The sequence below is a fragment of the Chenopodium quinoa genome, unplaced genomic scaffold (assembly GCF_001683475.1).
Source record: "Chenopodium quinoa cultivar QQ74 unplaced genomic scaffold, ASM168347v1, whole genome shotgun sequence".
Classification (NCBI taxonomy): Eukaryota; Viridiplantae; Streptophyta; class Magnoliopsida; order Caryophyllales; family Amaranthaceae; genus Chenopodium; species Chenopodium quinoa.
The window spans coordinates 1263372-1281739 of record NW_018744582.1 but is presented as its reverse complement, the minus strand read 5'-3'; the positions used below and the strand labels follow the sequence as shown (position 1 = coordinate 1281739).

The 18368-nt window shown below is 35.0% G+C and overlaps 1 protein-coding gene across 1 annotated transcript; it reads left to right on the top strand.

Annotated features, from left to right (window-relative positions):
• Positions 1-1933: 1933 nt before the first annotated feature.
• On the top strand, positions 1934-7151 carry LOC110699232. The gene is made up of 4 exons (XM_021876723.1): positions 1934-2645; positions 2750-2865; positions 5198-5441; positions 5580-7151. Exons 1-4 carry the CDS (start codon positions 2259-2261, stop codon positions 6912-6914), a joined length of 2082 nt encoding a protein of 693 aa, XP_021732415.1. The 5' UTR covers positions 1934-2258; the 3' UTR covers positions 6915-7151.
• The last annotated feature ends 11217 nt before the right edge of the window (positions 7152-18368 follow it).

Here is an 18368-nt window from a genome sequence, read left to right as displayed (position 1 = left end):
TCGGCCCATAAGTATAATAGCCAAAAGGTCGGCCAACCCTAGGTATTCGCACTCATAATATCTACTCCTACAATTTCACCAAGAAAATAAAAAATAATTATCTACTCTTACAATTAGAAAATAAAAAATGACAAGAGTATCGCCTCAAATTAGCCTACCTCTGCGACTCTACAGTAAACTTACCCCACACGACGTATTTTCTATGCTATTCTCCCGGCTCTTTCTCTGATTACGGGTCCCACCTTACATCACTTTACCAACGTAGTGGGACCCTCAATTATAGGACATCTACGTGGAGCCCCCTTGGCATTCTTCTTTTTAAAACCTAGCTACTCCTTAACAAAAAAGAAAAAAAATCATAATCAACATCAACTTTGTAATAAGATAAGGAGAAAATATAATAAAAGTGTATTTTTAGCATAAAATATGAACCATAAGACGTCTTCTCTTTACTAGTAAGAAAATCATTTGAGCAATATACTTAATAATACATAAAATATGAACCCATAAGACGTTTTCCTCCCGATTCCAAGAGATTCGGAATCGATCTCACCTTACCTCTGCCCTTGTGGCTCTCTAAACAACAAATAATAAAGCTAATGAGTGCCACCGAAATGTTAGATAAAATAACTAAAAGTGAAAATATTTAAATTAAAATAAATATTAATTACATTAATTGACGTGTAATTTTGACATAGATTCCAAAAAAAATACGAGTACTATATAGGTCATATATTAATTAGTTATCTAATGTTCGAGGGGCTTGTAAGCAAGATCCTTTATTTAAGGACAATGGTTGAAAATAATTTGAAAGGATATCAATGTTATTTTCCATGGTAAAGTTAGTTTACAATGCAAAATTTCATTAGTATACATAACTAATTGAGAGTTTATATTGACTATTAGAGTATTGGGTAATAACGAAAATTTATGAAGAAATTACAAATTTTAGAGATACTCCGTACTTAATTATTAATTTCAAATTATACTTAAATTTATTCCGCAATTTACAATCATTAATTAAACCGACGTTTTGTGACGATATTCAACATCGCATCTTTAATTATCGATTTTCTGATTTTCTTACCATGTTGTACCAAAGTGCATTTCTTTACCTTATCAATTTGCCACTTGTGAATCACCACAAACCAGTAATTAATTATTAATTAATCAATGTTAAAACAACGTATCTAGATTACTAAAATTAAATTACTAAAATTAAAGATATTCTCTTAAAATTTTTGATACTTTGATTAAAAAATTCTTAAACAAGACCGAGATTAATTCATCAAAGGATCTTGCTAGCGAGCGCCCCGGAAGTTTGAAAGTAATTAATATATTACTTAAAATTGTACGCCGTATTAAGTTATGAATGCATATCAATTGGTGTTATTAAAGTTAATTTTACTTTAATAGTTCATTAGTTTCACTTTTAGGCCTTGTTTAGTTCAACTTATTTTTACTTATTTCAGAAAAAATAAGTTCAGATCAGAATATCGTTTTATGTGCGTTTTTTATCGCTAAATATTTTAAATTTCGTAATGAAAAAAATTGTGAAAATTACATATTAATAAACTACACATTATTACGAATCTAACAAGATCCCACTTGATATATTTTTTCCTTATAGATTATCGTACACTTAAGTCAAAGTTTGGTCAAATCAGACAATCAGATCAGATCAGACCAGATCGAATCAGACCAAATCAGTAAAAATAAGGTGAACCAAACAAGGCCTTAGTCCTCTTACGCCCGTGAGGCCGTAACGCTGGTTAGCGTTTTTCTTCATTAAATGTGGTCCATAAAGTTTTTGACGTGGGGCTTAGCTAATCAAAACGCGCCGGATTTAACCCTCTTCTAATAAACCCTAGTTAACCTCACAACTTCACGTCCGCCACTCTTTCGCTGTATAAATATATTCTCTCTCCTCCCTGATTATCTTATTTTGGAGTTTCCGAACTACGGCTGCGGTTTTCATCGCAGATTTATCATTTTCTCTCTCCTCAATCTCTCTCTTCTTTACACCGGAAAATTTTCGCCGATTTTACCCTGGAGATTTTGGTTTTGATTGATCGATTATTCATCTGAGATTTCTTGGAATTTTTGTTACCATTTGACGAACTTTTAGCTTTTGATCTAGGGATTTGGATTTCATAATTTATTAATTCGATTAATTTTGTTAAAATTGTGCCATTTTTTGGTGGAATTTTCGAGGAATTAAGGTGTTAGGGTTTTGAATCTTGATAATCGGAGCAGAAATGGCGGACTCGAAAAGGCAAGAATCGATGAACAGCGACAGAATTAATGGAGAAGATGATTTCCGACGATTTAACAGCGATGAGAATGTTGAATCGGAAGAAGCGAGTTCGACGGTTAAATCTTCGGTCGGAAATTCAACGGCGAATGGTGAGAGTAATGGATCAGCAAGTTTGGCGGATCGATTGGGAGAGATTTTAGTTGATGAAGGTAATGGAGACCTTTTGCTTCAACAGAGTGATAGGGAGAACAATTTTTTGCAGTGGCTTCAAGCTTTGGATGTGCAACATATGGGCGCTTGTCGTGCCGATGAGAGGTTGAAGCCGTTGTTGAAGGCGAATGCTTCTTCCGGTGCCGCCGAAGATCGCCTTCTCTCTCATCTCAGCCAGGTGATTGTTTTGAACTTCAAAAGTATATTCTAATGATTGCTGATATTGAAATTCGTATTTGAATTCTAATTTTTAGGTTTTGATTCTGTTTGTTGAATGAACAGCACTTTGAAACATCTGAAGTTGGGCTGCTTGCGAGGTGTTTGTGTGTTCCTCTTGTTTCAATGCGAGTTGGGAAGGTGCTCAAGCAAGGATCAATGTTGTGTCCAACTTCTGCGAGGTATATCGATTAAACTTATTATGAACCTTGTTGGTGACATTGTGTGAGATTATATGAGAATCTTCGGAAAATGTTGTAGCTATGAGTCTATGATACTATATTTTATGATATATTGTAGCTGGTTTAAGTTAGAATTCTGTTTGATTCTATAATAATTCGAATACTCCTTAGTAATGTTGTTGGTACTTATATACATATGCATCTATGGGCTGGGCTCTGTATGATTTTTGAACTTTTTTGCCGGGTTTTCATTGCACATGTTATTGAATTAGAATTTTTTGTAGGCTGCTAGGAGTTTTTACCTTTTTTGATTATGTGTAACTTGATGATCTAGGTAGTCTAGTATGCATAAACTGTGGTGTTATGAGTGTGATGATGTTAATAGGTGTCTAAATTGCTTAATTTAATTGGTTTTTCATTTAAGTTTTTCTTTATATGTTTGATTGTCTCTGGTTGTGTACAAAAACTATGTTTTTTCAGGATATTCTGAGGTTTTCATGGGATCAACGTGTTGGAAACTCATTCATGCTAGATTATCAATCCAGGTCGAGTGTGTTTCGGATTGTATCCCTACTTGTGCTCTTTAAGAATTGATAGAACTTGTTATTTTAAGTGGTATAGTTCAGTACTGGTTTTGATTTTTACTTGACTAGTTGGGGTTTTTCATTTATCTAGTTATTCCGAATAAGGTTGTCTTGGCAGGTTGTCTACCATGTAGATCAATGTCATCTTGTTAGCATACGGATTTTGGCATAATATTGTATTGTGATTATTTTGAGTGGCTTAATATCAATTTCTTTCCGCTATTATTTGTTTAGTCTTAGTGATTGATTAGAAAAATAGAATTACAATATCACTCATGTGAAGTAACATTATACTCTGATCACTGTATGTTGTATCTCTAAGGACTAACATATCTAGATGATTTGATGTGCAATGTTAGTTTTTTCTCATACTTCGCATATCACATGATCATAGCTCATTTACTATGAAACTTCTTAATTATCGTGTTTATGTTATGTAAACCTCCTCTTTTTACTTGCATTGGGGTTGGGGGTTAAGGTTTAGTACATTAGACTTCCTTACCTTTCTAGACGGTAGCCTTATTGAGTTATCTGCTAATATAACATTGATGTGACAAAAATTGGCCAATTGGTGTGGGTGGGAAATACTTCATATAGTTGTGAAATCTAAGTAGGGATGCTGATCCTGTATTTTATTGATGATGACAATGTTCATCCTTCCAAATGAAAATATCTTTTCACTTGTAGGTAAATTGGACGTATCTATAATGATCTCTGAATTAAGAAGAAACAAAGGTAGTTTCATACCCTAATGTTATATATAATCTGCTTCATTTGCACTTAATATCAGGACCTTTTATAGTGTGATTCTGTATTTTTTATGATTCTTGGCTTTTGTATAAATATTGCTATAAACATTGCTTTTATTTCAAACATGTTAATTTTGGTCTGTAGTGAACTAGTGATGCTATAAACTTTAGCAGTTACTTTGGTATTCTTGATTCAAATTTTCTGATGAATTGATTCTGAACGTATTCACCAATCTTTTACTTTGTATTTACAGCTTATTCTTGTTTGATGCAGAACATTTGTTTTTGATTTGTTTTAGCCTGAAATAATTATTTTTATCAAAAGTTCTTTTTACTTGTTACTAAATAAGAGTCTTGATCAGAAATTGATTTTTTTTGTAATGGAGAATTTTAAAACTTTTGCAAGGATGTTACCTCTTTGTCCAAAATATAATAAAATGTATTGATGTATTGCCTGCCTGGAGACCTTGTGGATTCCTGAAGTGTCCCTGTATTCATCTTTTAGAAACAGATAGTAGCAAGCCATTTCTGTTGTAGTAAGCATTTTATGACCTTATAGTCTAATCAAGTATCCCCTGGTCTGCTACTATGTTTTTTGAGCTCATGATGCATAATTATTTTCTGATACACATCCGATTGTCTGAGATAACAATATAGCTACTTGTAGTTTATAGGGGATTTCTTTTAAACTCAGGAGAAAAAAAAATTAGCAGCTAAGTAGCAGAAGTAGGTCATGGGTGAATAATATAACATTCTTAGTTCATTTGTTTCTTGAGGGACTGATATTGAGTTTGTTAGAAAGCACATTTTTCTAGTTCACTGTTACATTTTTGTAAGGTTTTTTTTTTTTAAATTTTTTCATACTTCAAGCTATTTTCTATCAAATTTGTTACTGTCTCGTGTTTTAATTTTACTGTTAGAATTTGTTGGTTTTCTCCTTTTTGTGTTGATTTGGCTAAATGTAAAAAGAAAGAGAGTCTAATTTTTATTTTGTTACAGGGGAAATTTGAACCTCACTCTTCTTCCATCATCTGATTTGCGCATCTCATTTGTGGGAGATAATGGCCAAACTGAAAGACTGGCGACATTAAGTGATACATCTGAGTCTTCTGCTGTGATAGTTGAGGAAATACCTGCAGATCAGTCCGGTCGATCTTTTGTGATGAAGCTTCCTGATGGAGAACCTTTTTACTTTTGGTGCTCTGAGAAATCAAAATTACTTGGTAGTGACTTGCTTTGGAAGGTATGTGAATTGTTGAATATGCTTATGTAAATTGTTTGTGCAGTAGTCATTATTTGCAGTATGTGAAAGATCTAGAGTAATTGCTATATGGATACATTGCTAATGTGGACAGTGATTTTTCTATTGGTGGTGCACCAGATGAAGGATTTGCTGAAGAGGAAACCAACATTGGCTGAATTAACTGGCATCAGTGAATCGCGTCTTGAGTGCTTTGCAACTCACCTACGCTCCTATCTTGTTGGTCCCAGTGTCAACAATTTTCAAGCTTCTTCCACTGCTTTGTCTGCTCCCTGGACCGACAAAAGATCAGATAACTTTGAAGTAGGTCTGAACGCTCATTCTTCATCAACTGCTGTGAGGCCTCTTCGTACTAGACTGTGTAGTGGTCAAACAGTGAAAGGGCACACACAATATCTAGGAAGCCTGAGCCCGCGGCCCAGTTCGTTTAAAGAAGGTTTGCCAAGGGTTCTGACTTCCTTGAGAGTTACCTCAAGAGAGAAACTAAGGCGACGTGGAGACCTCCATCTTCCTGTTGTTGACAGCTCATTCATGAATGAGCCAGTTCTGAATCTTTCTGACAAGGGCAAGTCTTCTGAAGCTTTTGCAACCAACACAGTTTCTCCAGTGAGCTTTTTGGAATCACTTGGGAATGGCTGTCTTCCGGAGTCTTCAAGCGCAACAACTCAAATCCCTCCCATTGGCTCTCTATTCTCCCCCTACTACTGTTGGTGTCCTCCCTGCACTTCTCCATCTGTGGCATCAATTTCCAAACTTCCGACTCCGTATGTCGAACCATTCTCACTACCACCACTCTCCACTCTATTACCAGCCACAGGATCCCACAGCATGCTCTCACAAATTCCGCCACTTGACTTGGCAAGTGTTCCATCTCTTGAATTCCCTGCTTTCTTGTCAGATCCTTTGTCAAGGCTTTCCTTTTCTACGCAAAACTCACAGTTTCAATCCTTTACACCCCTAATGTGTGACCCAATTGTGCACATTCCTGTTGTCGATGTTTGCTCTTCTGGCCAAGGGTATTTGGTGAGCGCAGGGCCTGGTATTGCGACCAGCATACCACCATTGTATCCCAAATTGGTTGGTCCAATGATCTCTGAGAGTGAATCAATGGTGGACGAAGGTGCAAGGGAGACCTTGAGGTTGTTGCTTGGAAGCTCAAGCAGCCAGTCCTCTGCCTCTTTGATGGGGGTTTTTCCTGGTGTTCTGAATGATAAGGACAAGCAAGGTTTTGTTGTTGCTGGAAGCCGAGGTCTGTACAGTGGGATCAGTGATGTTAATGCCATTGTTAACAGCTTTGCAGCAGTGGGACTAACATCAGTTACTGAAAGGTCTGCAAGAACTGTCGGCTTGAGGAATTTTGGTAAAACCACTGCTACAGATGGTCTGGAGCATACTTTTAGCAGTGCAGATTTCCAGGATTCCACATTTATGTCCAGTGAGGAGGAAATGGATTGATTGACAAGTGAGGATGATGATCCTTTTTGCTTGCTTCTCTTGTATTCCTGTATTTTGGACCTAGAATGGCTAAAAGAAATGTAGATATAAACATAGATTCTAGGTTTTGGCGCTCTGAAATGTAATTACGTGTCTCTTGTTCAACCCATTTTGTTGGCAAACATTTATGTGAATGAATGTAAATGGTTTTGTATGTCAATATGGTCCTTCATGTATATTTCGCGTACACAGATTTAATTGATCCGGCGTAAAGTTTGCTGAGATCCAAGTACAGTACAACTTAACCCTTGTGGGGTGATCACTGATCAGGAAACAAAATTCTCTTCATATTGGAGTAAAAGCAAAGATATATCTCATAAAAGCTAGATATGATATCTCATAAAACCAACGCCTTACGACTCGCAATAAATATCAACTTAGCACGCAATTCAATCCGCAGGACCAAATACAAAAATTGGACCATAATTGGAGTGAGTCACGAGTGAAATATAGTAACTATGGTAGTTGAAACTTTTACTAAATAGGGAGTCTAACTAGTAATGTCCCATTGCGGACCACTTGTATAACAATAATTCACTCGTATACGAGCAAGGATGCACGGACACGCCAAAAATCTGAAGAGTCCGAGTCGACACGCGTGTCGGACACGGACACGGATGAGACACGGGGCGACACGTGTCCGACACGCAGAAAACCGTGTCCGATTTTTTTTAACCGTTTTTGATTTTTGGACACGGGCCGTGTCTTGGGCTGACACGGGCCGTTTTGGTATGGACACGCGAAATACCTAAATTCCTATGCTTTGCCTCTCTACCTCTTTCCAAGTTTCCAGTTCTCAAACTCTCAATCCTCTCAAGTCTCAACTGAACCCCTTGCTGCTCACTTGCTCAGTCGCCGACTTGTAGGTCTCACCGTACCGCCGGCTTGCTGTCTCCGTCACCGCCACTCGCCTCCTTGCCGGTTGTCAGGGTTGCTGGCCTGGCCCTTGCTGCTCGTGGCCTTCATCTCTCATTGTTGCGGGGGTTGCTGGAGTTGCTGGCCTGGCCCTTGCTGTTCGCCTGCTCGTCCTCAGCCACCACCTATCACTCCACCGCCCACCTTGTCGCCCGTCGTCCGTGTCAGCCACCAGGTATGGTTCTTCTCTACTTTTTTTTTTTAAAAATTCAATTAAAGTTCTGAATATGCATCCTTGGATGTCGAGAAGTGAGAGAATGTCGGTGAGAATGGAGTCTGGGAGAGAACTTAATCGGTCTTCATTTTCTGAGTCTCCGCCATTGTTGTCTTTAATGGAGCTCAATTTCAGCCTTTTCGTGCTTATTTCTTGGTGTTCTGCCATTCAACAATTGAGCTCCATTGTTATCTTTACTGGAGCTCAATTTCTGCCATTCAACAATTGCTGTGATTCTGAAGTGAATTCGAGTAATGCTAATTTGGGGAATTTTTTAGGGTTTTAATCAGTGTAAGTGTGTAAGAACTTCTGATTTTCTGAAATTCAATTGCTTCAATAATTCAATTTGTTGTTCGTCGTCAGCCAGACAACCACCGCCCACCACCGTGTTTTGACAGTTTTGTTGATTACTTGATGAGATGTTTGATTTTGTGTTATGTTTCTAGTTTTGTTTGATTACTTGAAGAGTACTATTAAGACATGTCTGGTTTGATGGTTTCTTGATATGTATCCGACTATGTCCGTACGCTTTGTTCATTTACTTGTTTAATTAAAATTGTGTGTTTTGAGGCTAATTATTTAGTGTTTTATTGAATTAGTTGTCAAATTCTCGTTTTTTTTAATATATTATATGCCTTGTTATACGTCGTACCCGTGTCCCCTATTTTAGGATTGCCGTTTTCCCGTGTCCGTATCGTGTCCGTATCCGTTTCCGTGCATCCTAGTATACGAGTGATCACCACTCATGGCAAAGCTAAAAAGTGGTCCTAACTTTGTACAAATATTCTCATCAATGTATTATGTAAAATGAATTAACGATACCTACAATCTTTAGGCGTAAAGTCAATTTTGGTCTACAATAATCTTTTTTGTTGCAAGCTATATATATATATAAATTTTTATTTTATTTTATTTTATTTATTTATTTATTTTATTTTTTTACTTTTTAATACTTTACAACGTGTTGGGTTATAAAATGGGCTTTGGCTACATTGAGAAAAAAAAATTTAACAATTAGAGTAACCTCAAAATACAAAGGCAATCGAGAATGAGGGATAGCTCAAGTGGTAAGAGCTTCCCTCCCGATTCCAGGATCTTGAGATTAATTCTCACCCTTGCCCTTGTGGCTCTCCAAACACCAAAAAAAATACGAAGGCAATTGATATTTCAAAAGATAAGTACCTTTATATTTGAAGTTATTTTATACGAAGTACTATATCGGGTTATAGAATGGGCTTTAGCTAGAGTCTTACCATAAATTGTATGAAGGGAAAATATAGCCACCTTTTGTGTAAGGGCTATGTGGCTCTCTTGCTGTTTTTTTTTTTAGATTAAAAAAAAAATTATTTTCCCTAAAAATATACGGAGTAATGGGGTAACTTGTACTTCATGTAAGATCTACCCATAAGATCCATCTCTAACCCTTGGATTTTATGTGACTTGCCTAAATTACAAATATCTATAGTAACCAAACTTTGAATTAGGGCGTTTAATCGAGAGAGGCAGAGGATTTGCCAGATCATTCCCATACAAGATCTTAAGCTCCACATTAGACATTAAATTCTTGATCATTGAGATAATAATTGGTAGAATTAAGCATTGGACTAAATAAATTGTTTTACTATCCTTTTTTTTTGTTTGTTTTTTTTTTTTTTGGACAAAGTTGTTTTACTATTCTAAGAAAGAAGAATCCAACATGTCAATGTCACTGGAAATCTACTATTCAATCATATTAAAGCCATTATTTTGTGCTACATGCCTAAGCCTGCGGCGAAGTAATTGGATCAGCAGGTGTATCAATCTACAAATCCTACTCATTCATACTTTGTATTTGGATTGGCAGCTACAGTAAAATCGAACATAATATACTGCTCTTGGGACTACAACAGAAATTATGTTGCTCAGTCTCAACATTACAGGTATCAGGTACGTGTTTAAGTGTTCGATTTAACTTTTTTGTGAAATACTGTGTATTTTAAGGATTTTGGTCCAAAACGTATAAAGAGTCAATGTGTGCAAACCTTTTTCGAATGTCAAAGATTTGACATAAGTACTTGATTTAAAATAAAGAATATGAGCAACATAATATGCACAAAAACTGTAAGACCAATATGCTCTATATTACAAATATTCGTTTAATGTTCGTTTTAAATAAGAGAAGATTCAATTTAAATATCAAAATTCTTAATAGGGCGGTTCAGACTTATTATGACAAATCATGGGATTGTGGTCATATTATTTACATGGTGTTTTCCCGATTATAAGGTGTATTCAATATGTATTTTCAAGCTAATACACATACTCTAAAGGTTCAAATCAGACTAAGAAAGCAGTTGCCCCTTATATGATTTTGTTGGAATATTTAGCTCTCAAGCTCAGCAAGAGAAGCCATGTCAACAACAACACAACATTCTAGCCTAGATACTCCTAGTCAGCATTTTTGTTAGCACTAGAAAAGTTTGTTATGAAAGTTGTTACAATCGTAACAAACTCTTGTATATAAACCCTCTCTAGCTATTGTAATAACAACTTTATCATAATAATAATCTCTAATTTTCTCTCTTCAATCATCTTCTTCTTTTTTTTTCTCTCTACATTCTTCTGCCATTGTTGCAGAAGATGAATTTCATATTCTAAACTTCAACATGGTATCAGAGCTGAAATTGCTTTCCTCATAATAATCTCTGATTTGTTTCTTCGACCTTTTGTCTTCTCATTTTTGTTCAAATCTGAACAAAATTCTGATTTCTTCTTGATTTTCTTCAATCAAATCATCAAAAATGGCACCTCGAAATGTCGATACAATCTCTGAAAATGATCTAATTACACAGAATCCAAACTCTGTATATTTCCTGAGTAATTTTGATCTAACAACTACAAAATTGGTGAATATCGTATTTGATGGATCAGGTTTCAATGATTGGAAGCGTTCTATGACCATTGCGTTATCAGCCAGAAACAAATTGTGTTTTGTTGATGGAAGCTTGAAGCAACCTGCAAATAATGCACAGAATTTCAAGATCTGGACTAGATGCAATAATCTGGTAATTTCATGGTTTTTGAAATCGCTTGATGCTTCAATTGCTCGAAGTGTTTTGTATCTGAAAACAACAAGAGAAATATGGCTTGATCTTGATGAGAGATTTAGTCTATCATCTGGACCTCAATTGTTCTCAATCCAGCAACAATTAGCAGACATTTCTCAGACTGAATCTAAAGGTATTCTTGGGTTTTTCACTCGAATTAAGCAACTATGGGATAAATTAGAGGGACTAGATCCTTTTCCTGCTTGTATTTGTACTGGTTGCAGCTGCACTCTAACTCAACAACTTCTTATGTCTCAGCAAAATCAAAGGTTGATTCATTTTTTGATGAAAGTGTGTGACAAGTACTCACATATTAAGAGTACTATTTTGATGATGAATCCATTGCCAATTGTTTCCAAGGCATATGGATTATTGTTGCAAGAAGAAACTCACATCAATTTGAGCAACATCAGAAATTAGAATAATCTGATAATGCAGCTTTCTATGTAAAGAGGTTCAATGATAATAAGTTTCAACAAACTCAGCAAAATTCTGGTTCTGTAAGAGCAACAGGACAACAATCTAATTCTGGTATTAGAAACACAAGAAATTTTGTCTATACAAGAAACAAGTTATACTGTGATTACTGCAAAATGAGGAATCACACCAGAGATAAATGCTTCAAGCTCTATGGATATCCAGTTGATTTCAAGGCCAAGAACAAGAGAGTAGCAGCTTTTGTCATGGTGGATGATTCTCAGGAACATGACTCTAGTGATATGGTCAATCCGACAGTCACTCAGGAGCAACACAAACAAGTGATGCATTATCTGGATAAACAATCTGCTACTGGACAAGGTGAACTATCTGGAGGTTCAAATTCCCTTGGTCTAGCAGCATCTTCTCACCTAGCAGGTAACTATTGCCTATGTAACACCCCCAATCTTCTTCTACAGAAATACTAGTATAATACGTATAATTATATCGTAGAGATAGACTTAGGCGTATTACCGCCGCGTGATTACACAAGGCTACTCAAAATACTTAACTCAATAACAAAACTTGCAGCGGAAACTCAACTTTCTTTTATTAATACTTATAAAAATAGTAACATTGTTATGAGTACTCAAAATAAAGACAAGACCAACATTCCTAAACTAGATGAAGCAATCCCGGGACTCCCATATGCTCATTCATGACTCCACCTAAAAATAGTCAACATTGCTTACCATTACGGTAAACAGGGCGAACCAAAACAAATAGGAAATACGGATTAGCAAAATATGCTAAGTACGATAAGTGCAAGATAAGTAAATTCAATTTATTTGCAAACATGCTTCTAAAACCAATTCCTATAATTAATCCAATGAATTCCAAAACTCATGATTCAAAACCAATTCTCAATCATTCAATAATTCGATGAAACGATTTATAAAACCAATTCCAATAATTCAATATTTCAATAATCAATTCAATAAAATCAATTCCTCTTTTTAAAACCAATTCCTCACCCAAGTGTGCTAACCCCCCAAGCTAGTCTCCTTATATTGCAAGGCTATTCTTGAGGAAAGACTTGGTCATACAAAGTCCAAAGTCTTATCAACCAAATCCGCATAGTGGGATTACTAACAACATGCTTGTAAAGCTTTAATCAATAATTCAAATAAAATTCCTCTTTGAATAAAATCAACCTTTATAATAGGTTAACTCAAAACTCCTTTTTATTTAATTCAACGTGATTTCAAAATCAACCTTTTAATAAATACTTGAGAATTAAATCTCATATAAATAACTTTTTAAAATCAATAACTCTTCCTTTGAAAAACCTTTTTAAAAACTCTTTAAAACAATCCAACATACTTTTTTTTTTTGTAAACCAAATTCCCTTAAACATAATAAATAATTTCAAACCATTCAAGACATGATATTAGAATCAATCCTTTAAAATACATTTATTAAAACGAATATTAAAATCAATACCTCCAAACATACTTTATTTCATAAATCATGATACAAATCAATTTAATTCAATCACCAATAAAATCATATAAAACATGTTATTCAAACCAATCACTTTCGAAGGTATCTAGCCACCTAAACGTACCATGATTCCGAATATCAATCAACACTTCGCACTTTCAAAGTTCAATCACGAATACGCCTTGCAATTAACATAACCATAAGGTTATCACAACAGCTTTAGACATAAACCCAAATCTAATGTGCATGGACTATAAAACTCTTTTAAAAAAATACTTTAATATAAAATTATAACTTTGAAATAGGTATTTGTATTTTAGAAAACTAACCATGAAGAAAATAAAGGAATAGGATTAAAGTAAATTGAATTTGCGTTGGAAAGAATAAGCAGAATTTGCAGAGGTCATAACTCCTTCGATATAACTCCGAATTGGGTGATTCTTGAGCCTAAACTCAAGAATTTTTAGAGAGAAAAACAATTTTCCGTGAAATAGCAAAACCCCAAAACTGCCTAGAAGTACCCGAAAATTGGCTCCAAAAATATACGGGTAGATTTTCTTATAGAAAAGAAGAGAAGAAAAGTAGGAAAAGGTTGAGGGAAAAGAAGAGTAAAAGAGAAGAAGAGCATTGAGTTTTTGGTGTGAAGAACATGAGAGGTATGAGGGGGTATTTATAGGCTAGCTCATGCAAGAATTATGGTAGGAGCATGTACGAAAAATTATGGTAAAAAGAATTAAGGAATTACTTGAGAAGAGAATGAAATAAATATGGAATGTTTTGATATTAAGGTGATTAAGAACAATAGAATTAAGGAAAGTGTGTTGTCATGAAAAATAATATGGCAAAAGAGATTACTTGGGGAATTATCAAGGAAGATATAAGGTAGGAAAATAGATGATAAAATATTTAGGAGATGGAGAAATAAAATTAAGGAAAATAAGAGATTTAAAGGAGATTATTAAAAATACAATTTTCCAAAATAAATCACCCAAAATTTGACCATGAGGGCCGAAAATATTGAGCTTCCATAGCTCAAATTTTCGGATCCTATTAGTATATTTTAGGGAGTTATTTTGTTAGATTTAAGGAATTAAAAATAATCGTGTAAATAATATTTATTGTATAAAATAATTAATTAAAAAGATACCAATTATTCATTAAATAAATTAACCTAGAAAATCAGATTTTCCACACTAGGAAAATCTGAAAATCTTAGTCAATAATAGGAATTTTTGGACCTTATTAATTAAATAATAAAATATAGTTTTTGCTTTAATTAAAATATCCGAAATATATAAATAATCCGATTTTTAAAATAAAATAAATGAATGATAAATCTTATCCAAAATCCAAAATAATTATTGAGTTTTAAAATGTATTTGGCGCCAAAATTCAAATATCATTTTGGCTCCAAAATTCAAATAGTAAAATCAATTACTAAGATACCCCTTTTAGAAAATATTAATTAATTAATTAGAAAATACGTTTCAAAAATATGGGGTATTACATCCTAGCCTCTTCTTTAATGTCTAAATGGATCTTAGACCGTGGAGCCTCTGATCATATGTGTGCTGATATTAGCATGTTCAAAAGCTATGATAAATTGAACAAACCAGATCGTTTCATAACTATACCTGATGGAAAGAACTAAAAGTTGAACATACAGGAATTGTCGTTTAAACTCAAGCATAACACTTCACAATGTGTTACATGTGCCAGGATTTCATTTCAACTTGATTTCTATATCAAAGTTGTGCAAAGACATTTCATTCTCTGTATTATTTACTAATGATGCATGTTTGATCCAGGGCCCTTCTTTGACCAAGCCAATTGTGCTTGGTAAACTGGACAGAGGACTCTACAGTTTGAATGAAGATTTTTTGAGTTCAAATTATTGTGCAATTGATGTACAAAGTCATAGTTTAACCGCAATTGAAGAACCCAAACTTTGGCATCTTAGATTAGGGCATATGCCTTTCAATATCAAGTCCATGAAAGGGACTGATATTCAAGGTTGTCTAGCAGAGAGTTTGTGTCAAATCTGTCCATTAGCTAAACAATCTAGATTTTCTTTTCCTACTAGATGTACAAAGTCTAGTAAACCATTTAAACTTTTACATAGTGATGTTTGGGGTCCTTATGTACATGCTACATATAATGGTTGTAATCAATTCTTAACAATTGTTGATGATTACACTAGGATGACTTGGGTGCATCTTATGAAAAATAAACCAGAATCTGTTTCTATAATGTCTCAGTTTCTTTCTTATGTTGAGACTCAGTTTTCTACAAAAGTTTTGACTGTAAGATCAGACAATGCTCCTGATCTTACTGAAGGTGGCATGAAGTAATTATTGTTACAGCATGGTATTGTTCAAAAGAAATCATGCAGTGATACTCCACAACAGAATGGTGTTGTGGAAAGGAAACATAAGCATCTTCTAGAAACTGGAAGAGCTTTGTTCATTCAATCAAGAGTTCCTACTCGTTTTTGGGGTGGTTGCATTCTAGTAGCTGTTTTTCTGATGAATAAAATGCCCTTGAAAAGCATTAGTTTTAAGACACCTTATGAGAGGCTATACAATTCTTCTCCTGTTCTCACTCATCTAAAAGTTTTTGGATGCTTGTGCTATATCTCTACATCAAAAGTTCACAGATCTAAACCAAATCCTAGAGCCACACCTTGTGTATTTCTAGGATATCCACCAAATCAAAAGGATTACAAAGTCTTAGACCTAGTTACATACAAAATTATCATTGCTAGAGATGTTATATTCTATGAAAAACATTTCCCCTTTCATTTCTCATCTAATCGTAAGCAAGCTTATACAAATAAATTTTTCCTTCCCACCTCCACTCCTTCTGTTCCTTGTTCTGATCTTCTAAATGTTTTCTCTTCTTCTGATAATTCTGTCCCTACTCCTTCTATTCCTCACTCATTACGTCAAACTACTACTCCTCCTTCTATTATATCTGATAATAGCCTTGCAATTCCTCTGAGACAGTCAACCAGAAAAACTAGACCACCCTCTCATTTTTCTGACTACCATTGCAATACAAGCTCAGGACATTAGTGCAATCTGGTATCATTTAATTCTCTTCCTGAGTCAGAACAGATGACAATCTGCTTATCTCAGACTTACATTGAACCCACATCTTACTCAGAAGCTGTTTCAGATTCAACTTGGGTAGAAGCCATGGACAAAGAATTATTGGCTCTTGAACAAAAGAACACCTGGGATATTGTGTTACTTCCTAAGGGTAAAAAGGCTATAGGCTGAAAATGGGTTTATAGAATTAAAGAAAAGCTGATGGGAGTATTAAAAGATACAAAGCTAGGTTGGTGGCCAAAGGTTTTACTCAAAAATATGGGATTGATTATGAGGAAAACTTCTCTCCAGTTGTAAAAATGACAACTGTAAGGTGTTTGATCTCTTTAGCAGCAAGAAATCATTGGAATCTATTTCAGCTAGATATAAATAATGCTTTCTTGCATGGTTCTCTCCATGAAGAAGTTTACATGAAAAATACCAGAAGGTGTATTAGCTCCTAAAGGTCATGTTTGTAGATTGAAGAAATCCCTATATGGCTTAAAGCAAGCCTCAAGACAATGGTTTGCAAGATTGGTTGAAGAATTATAGTTTCAAGGCTTTACTCGGTCCAAAAATGACTATTCTCTCTTTATACAGAGAAAGGGTGCAGACATAACCATAGCTGTTGTCTATGTTGATGATGTTATCATCACAGGTTCTAATGAACTCATTATTTCAGATCTAAAGGAACATCTCCATCAAACCTTTAGCATCAAAGACTTAGGGCACTTGAATTACTTCTTGGGTACTGAGGTCAACAAGTGTTAAAATGGTTATGTTCCGTCTTAGAGAAAGTTCACAAAGGAGTTGATTGAAGAATGTGAATTTGACATCTCAAAGACTGCATATTCTCCCTTTCCATCTACTCTCAAGCTTCACATTAATCAGGGTGATCTTTATGACAACCCAGCTCTGTATAGGTGTTATGTAGGAAAATTGAACTTTCTTACTAAACTAGACCTGATATTGCATTTGCTGTTCAGACTCTGAGTCAGTTCATGCATTCACCAAGATTACCACATGTTCTAGCTCTCCAGCATACTCTCAGATTTGTTGCAGGAATAGTTAGTCAAGGCATTTTGCTTAAAGCTACTGATCAACTAAGTCTACAGCATTTTGTGACTCTGACTGGACATCTTGTCCTTCCTCAAGGAAGTCAGTCACTGGTTATATTCTCCTTCTTGGTAATTCACCTGTTTCATGGAGGTCAAAGAAACAAGGCACCATCTCTAAAAGCTCAACAAAGGCAAAATACAGGGCAATGGCTCATGCTGCAAGTGAAGTGGCTTGGGTTGTCAGGATACTTGAAGAACTTGGTATGCAGAAACTAAATCTTGTTAAGCTCTTTTGTGACAATGAGTCTGCAATACACATTGCAAGAAATCCAGTCTTTCATGAAAGAACTATACATATAGAAGTGGATTGCCACTTTATAAGGGATAAAGTACTTGATGGACTCATTGAATTGAGCTATATCCCAACTGATCAGCAGCTGGCTGATGTCTTTACAAAGCAGCTCACTATTCAACGACATCAACAAGAATTACTCTAACCTATACACTCCTAGTCACCAGTCCCAAGTTTGAGGGGGGGGGGGGGGGGGGGGCGGGTGTTGGAATATCTAGCTCTCCAGCTCAGCAAGAGAAGCCATGTCAGCAACAACACAACATTCTAACCTAGACACTCCTAGTCAGCATTTCTGTTAGCACTAGAAAAGTTCTTATGAAAGTTGTTACAATCGTAACAAACTCTTGTATATATACCCTCTCTAGCTGCTATACTAACAACTTAATCATAATAATAATCTCTAATTTTCTCTCTTCAATCATCTTCTTCTTTTTTTTCTCTCTAGATTCTTCTGCCATTGTTGCAGAAGATAACGTTCATATTCTGAACTTCAACAGATTTCGAGTTAATACACATACTTTTTTGTAAATCAGACCAAGAAAGTGGCTGATTCGATGGCATATTGTAAGTTTGAAGGATAATTAGATTAGATAGTGAATAAAGGTAGGTTTCACTTTACATGAATCAACAAAGATTGTGAGATGCTCCAGTTCCTGTGCAAGCGTCAAGTGCATAGTCGTCCACAAAAAAAAAAAACCTAAAGCTGATAGACCGACTCTTTAAATTAAATTAATCAGCAACAAAATTTTATAATTACTTAATTAAGATCGTAGATATTTTT

Coding starts and splice junctions, on each gene's coding strand:
- LOC110699232 (XM_021876723.1), top strand. CDS start 2,259: ATGGCGGACTCGAAAAGGCAAGAATCGATGAACAGCGACAGAATTAAT. Junction 2,646..2,749: donor TTCTCTCTCATCTCAGCCAG/GTGATTGTTTTG, acceptor TTGAATGAACAG/CACTTTGAAACATCTGAAGT. Junction 5,442..5,579: donor GTAGTGACTTGCTTTGGAAG/GTATGTGAATTG, acceptor GTGGTGCACCAG/ATGAAGGATTTGCTGAAGAG.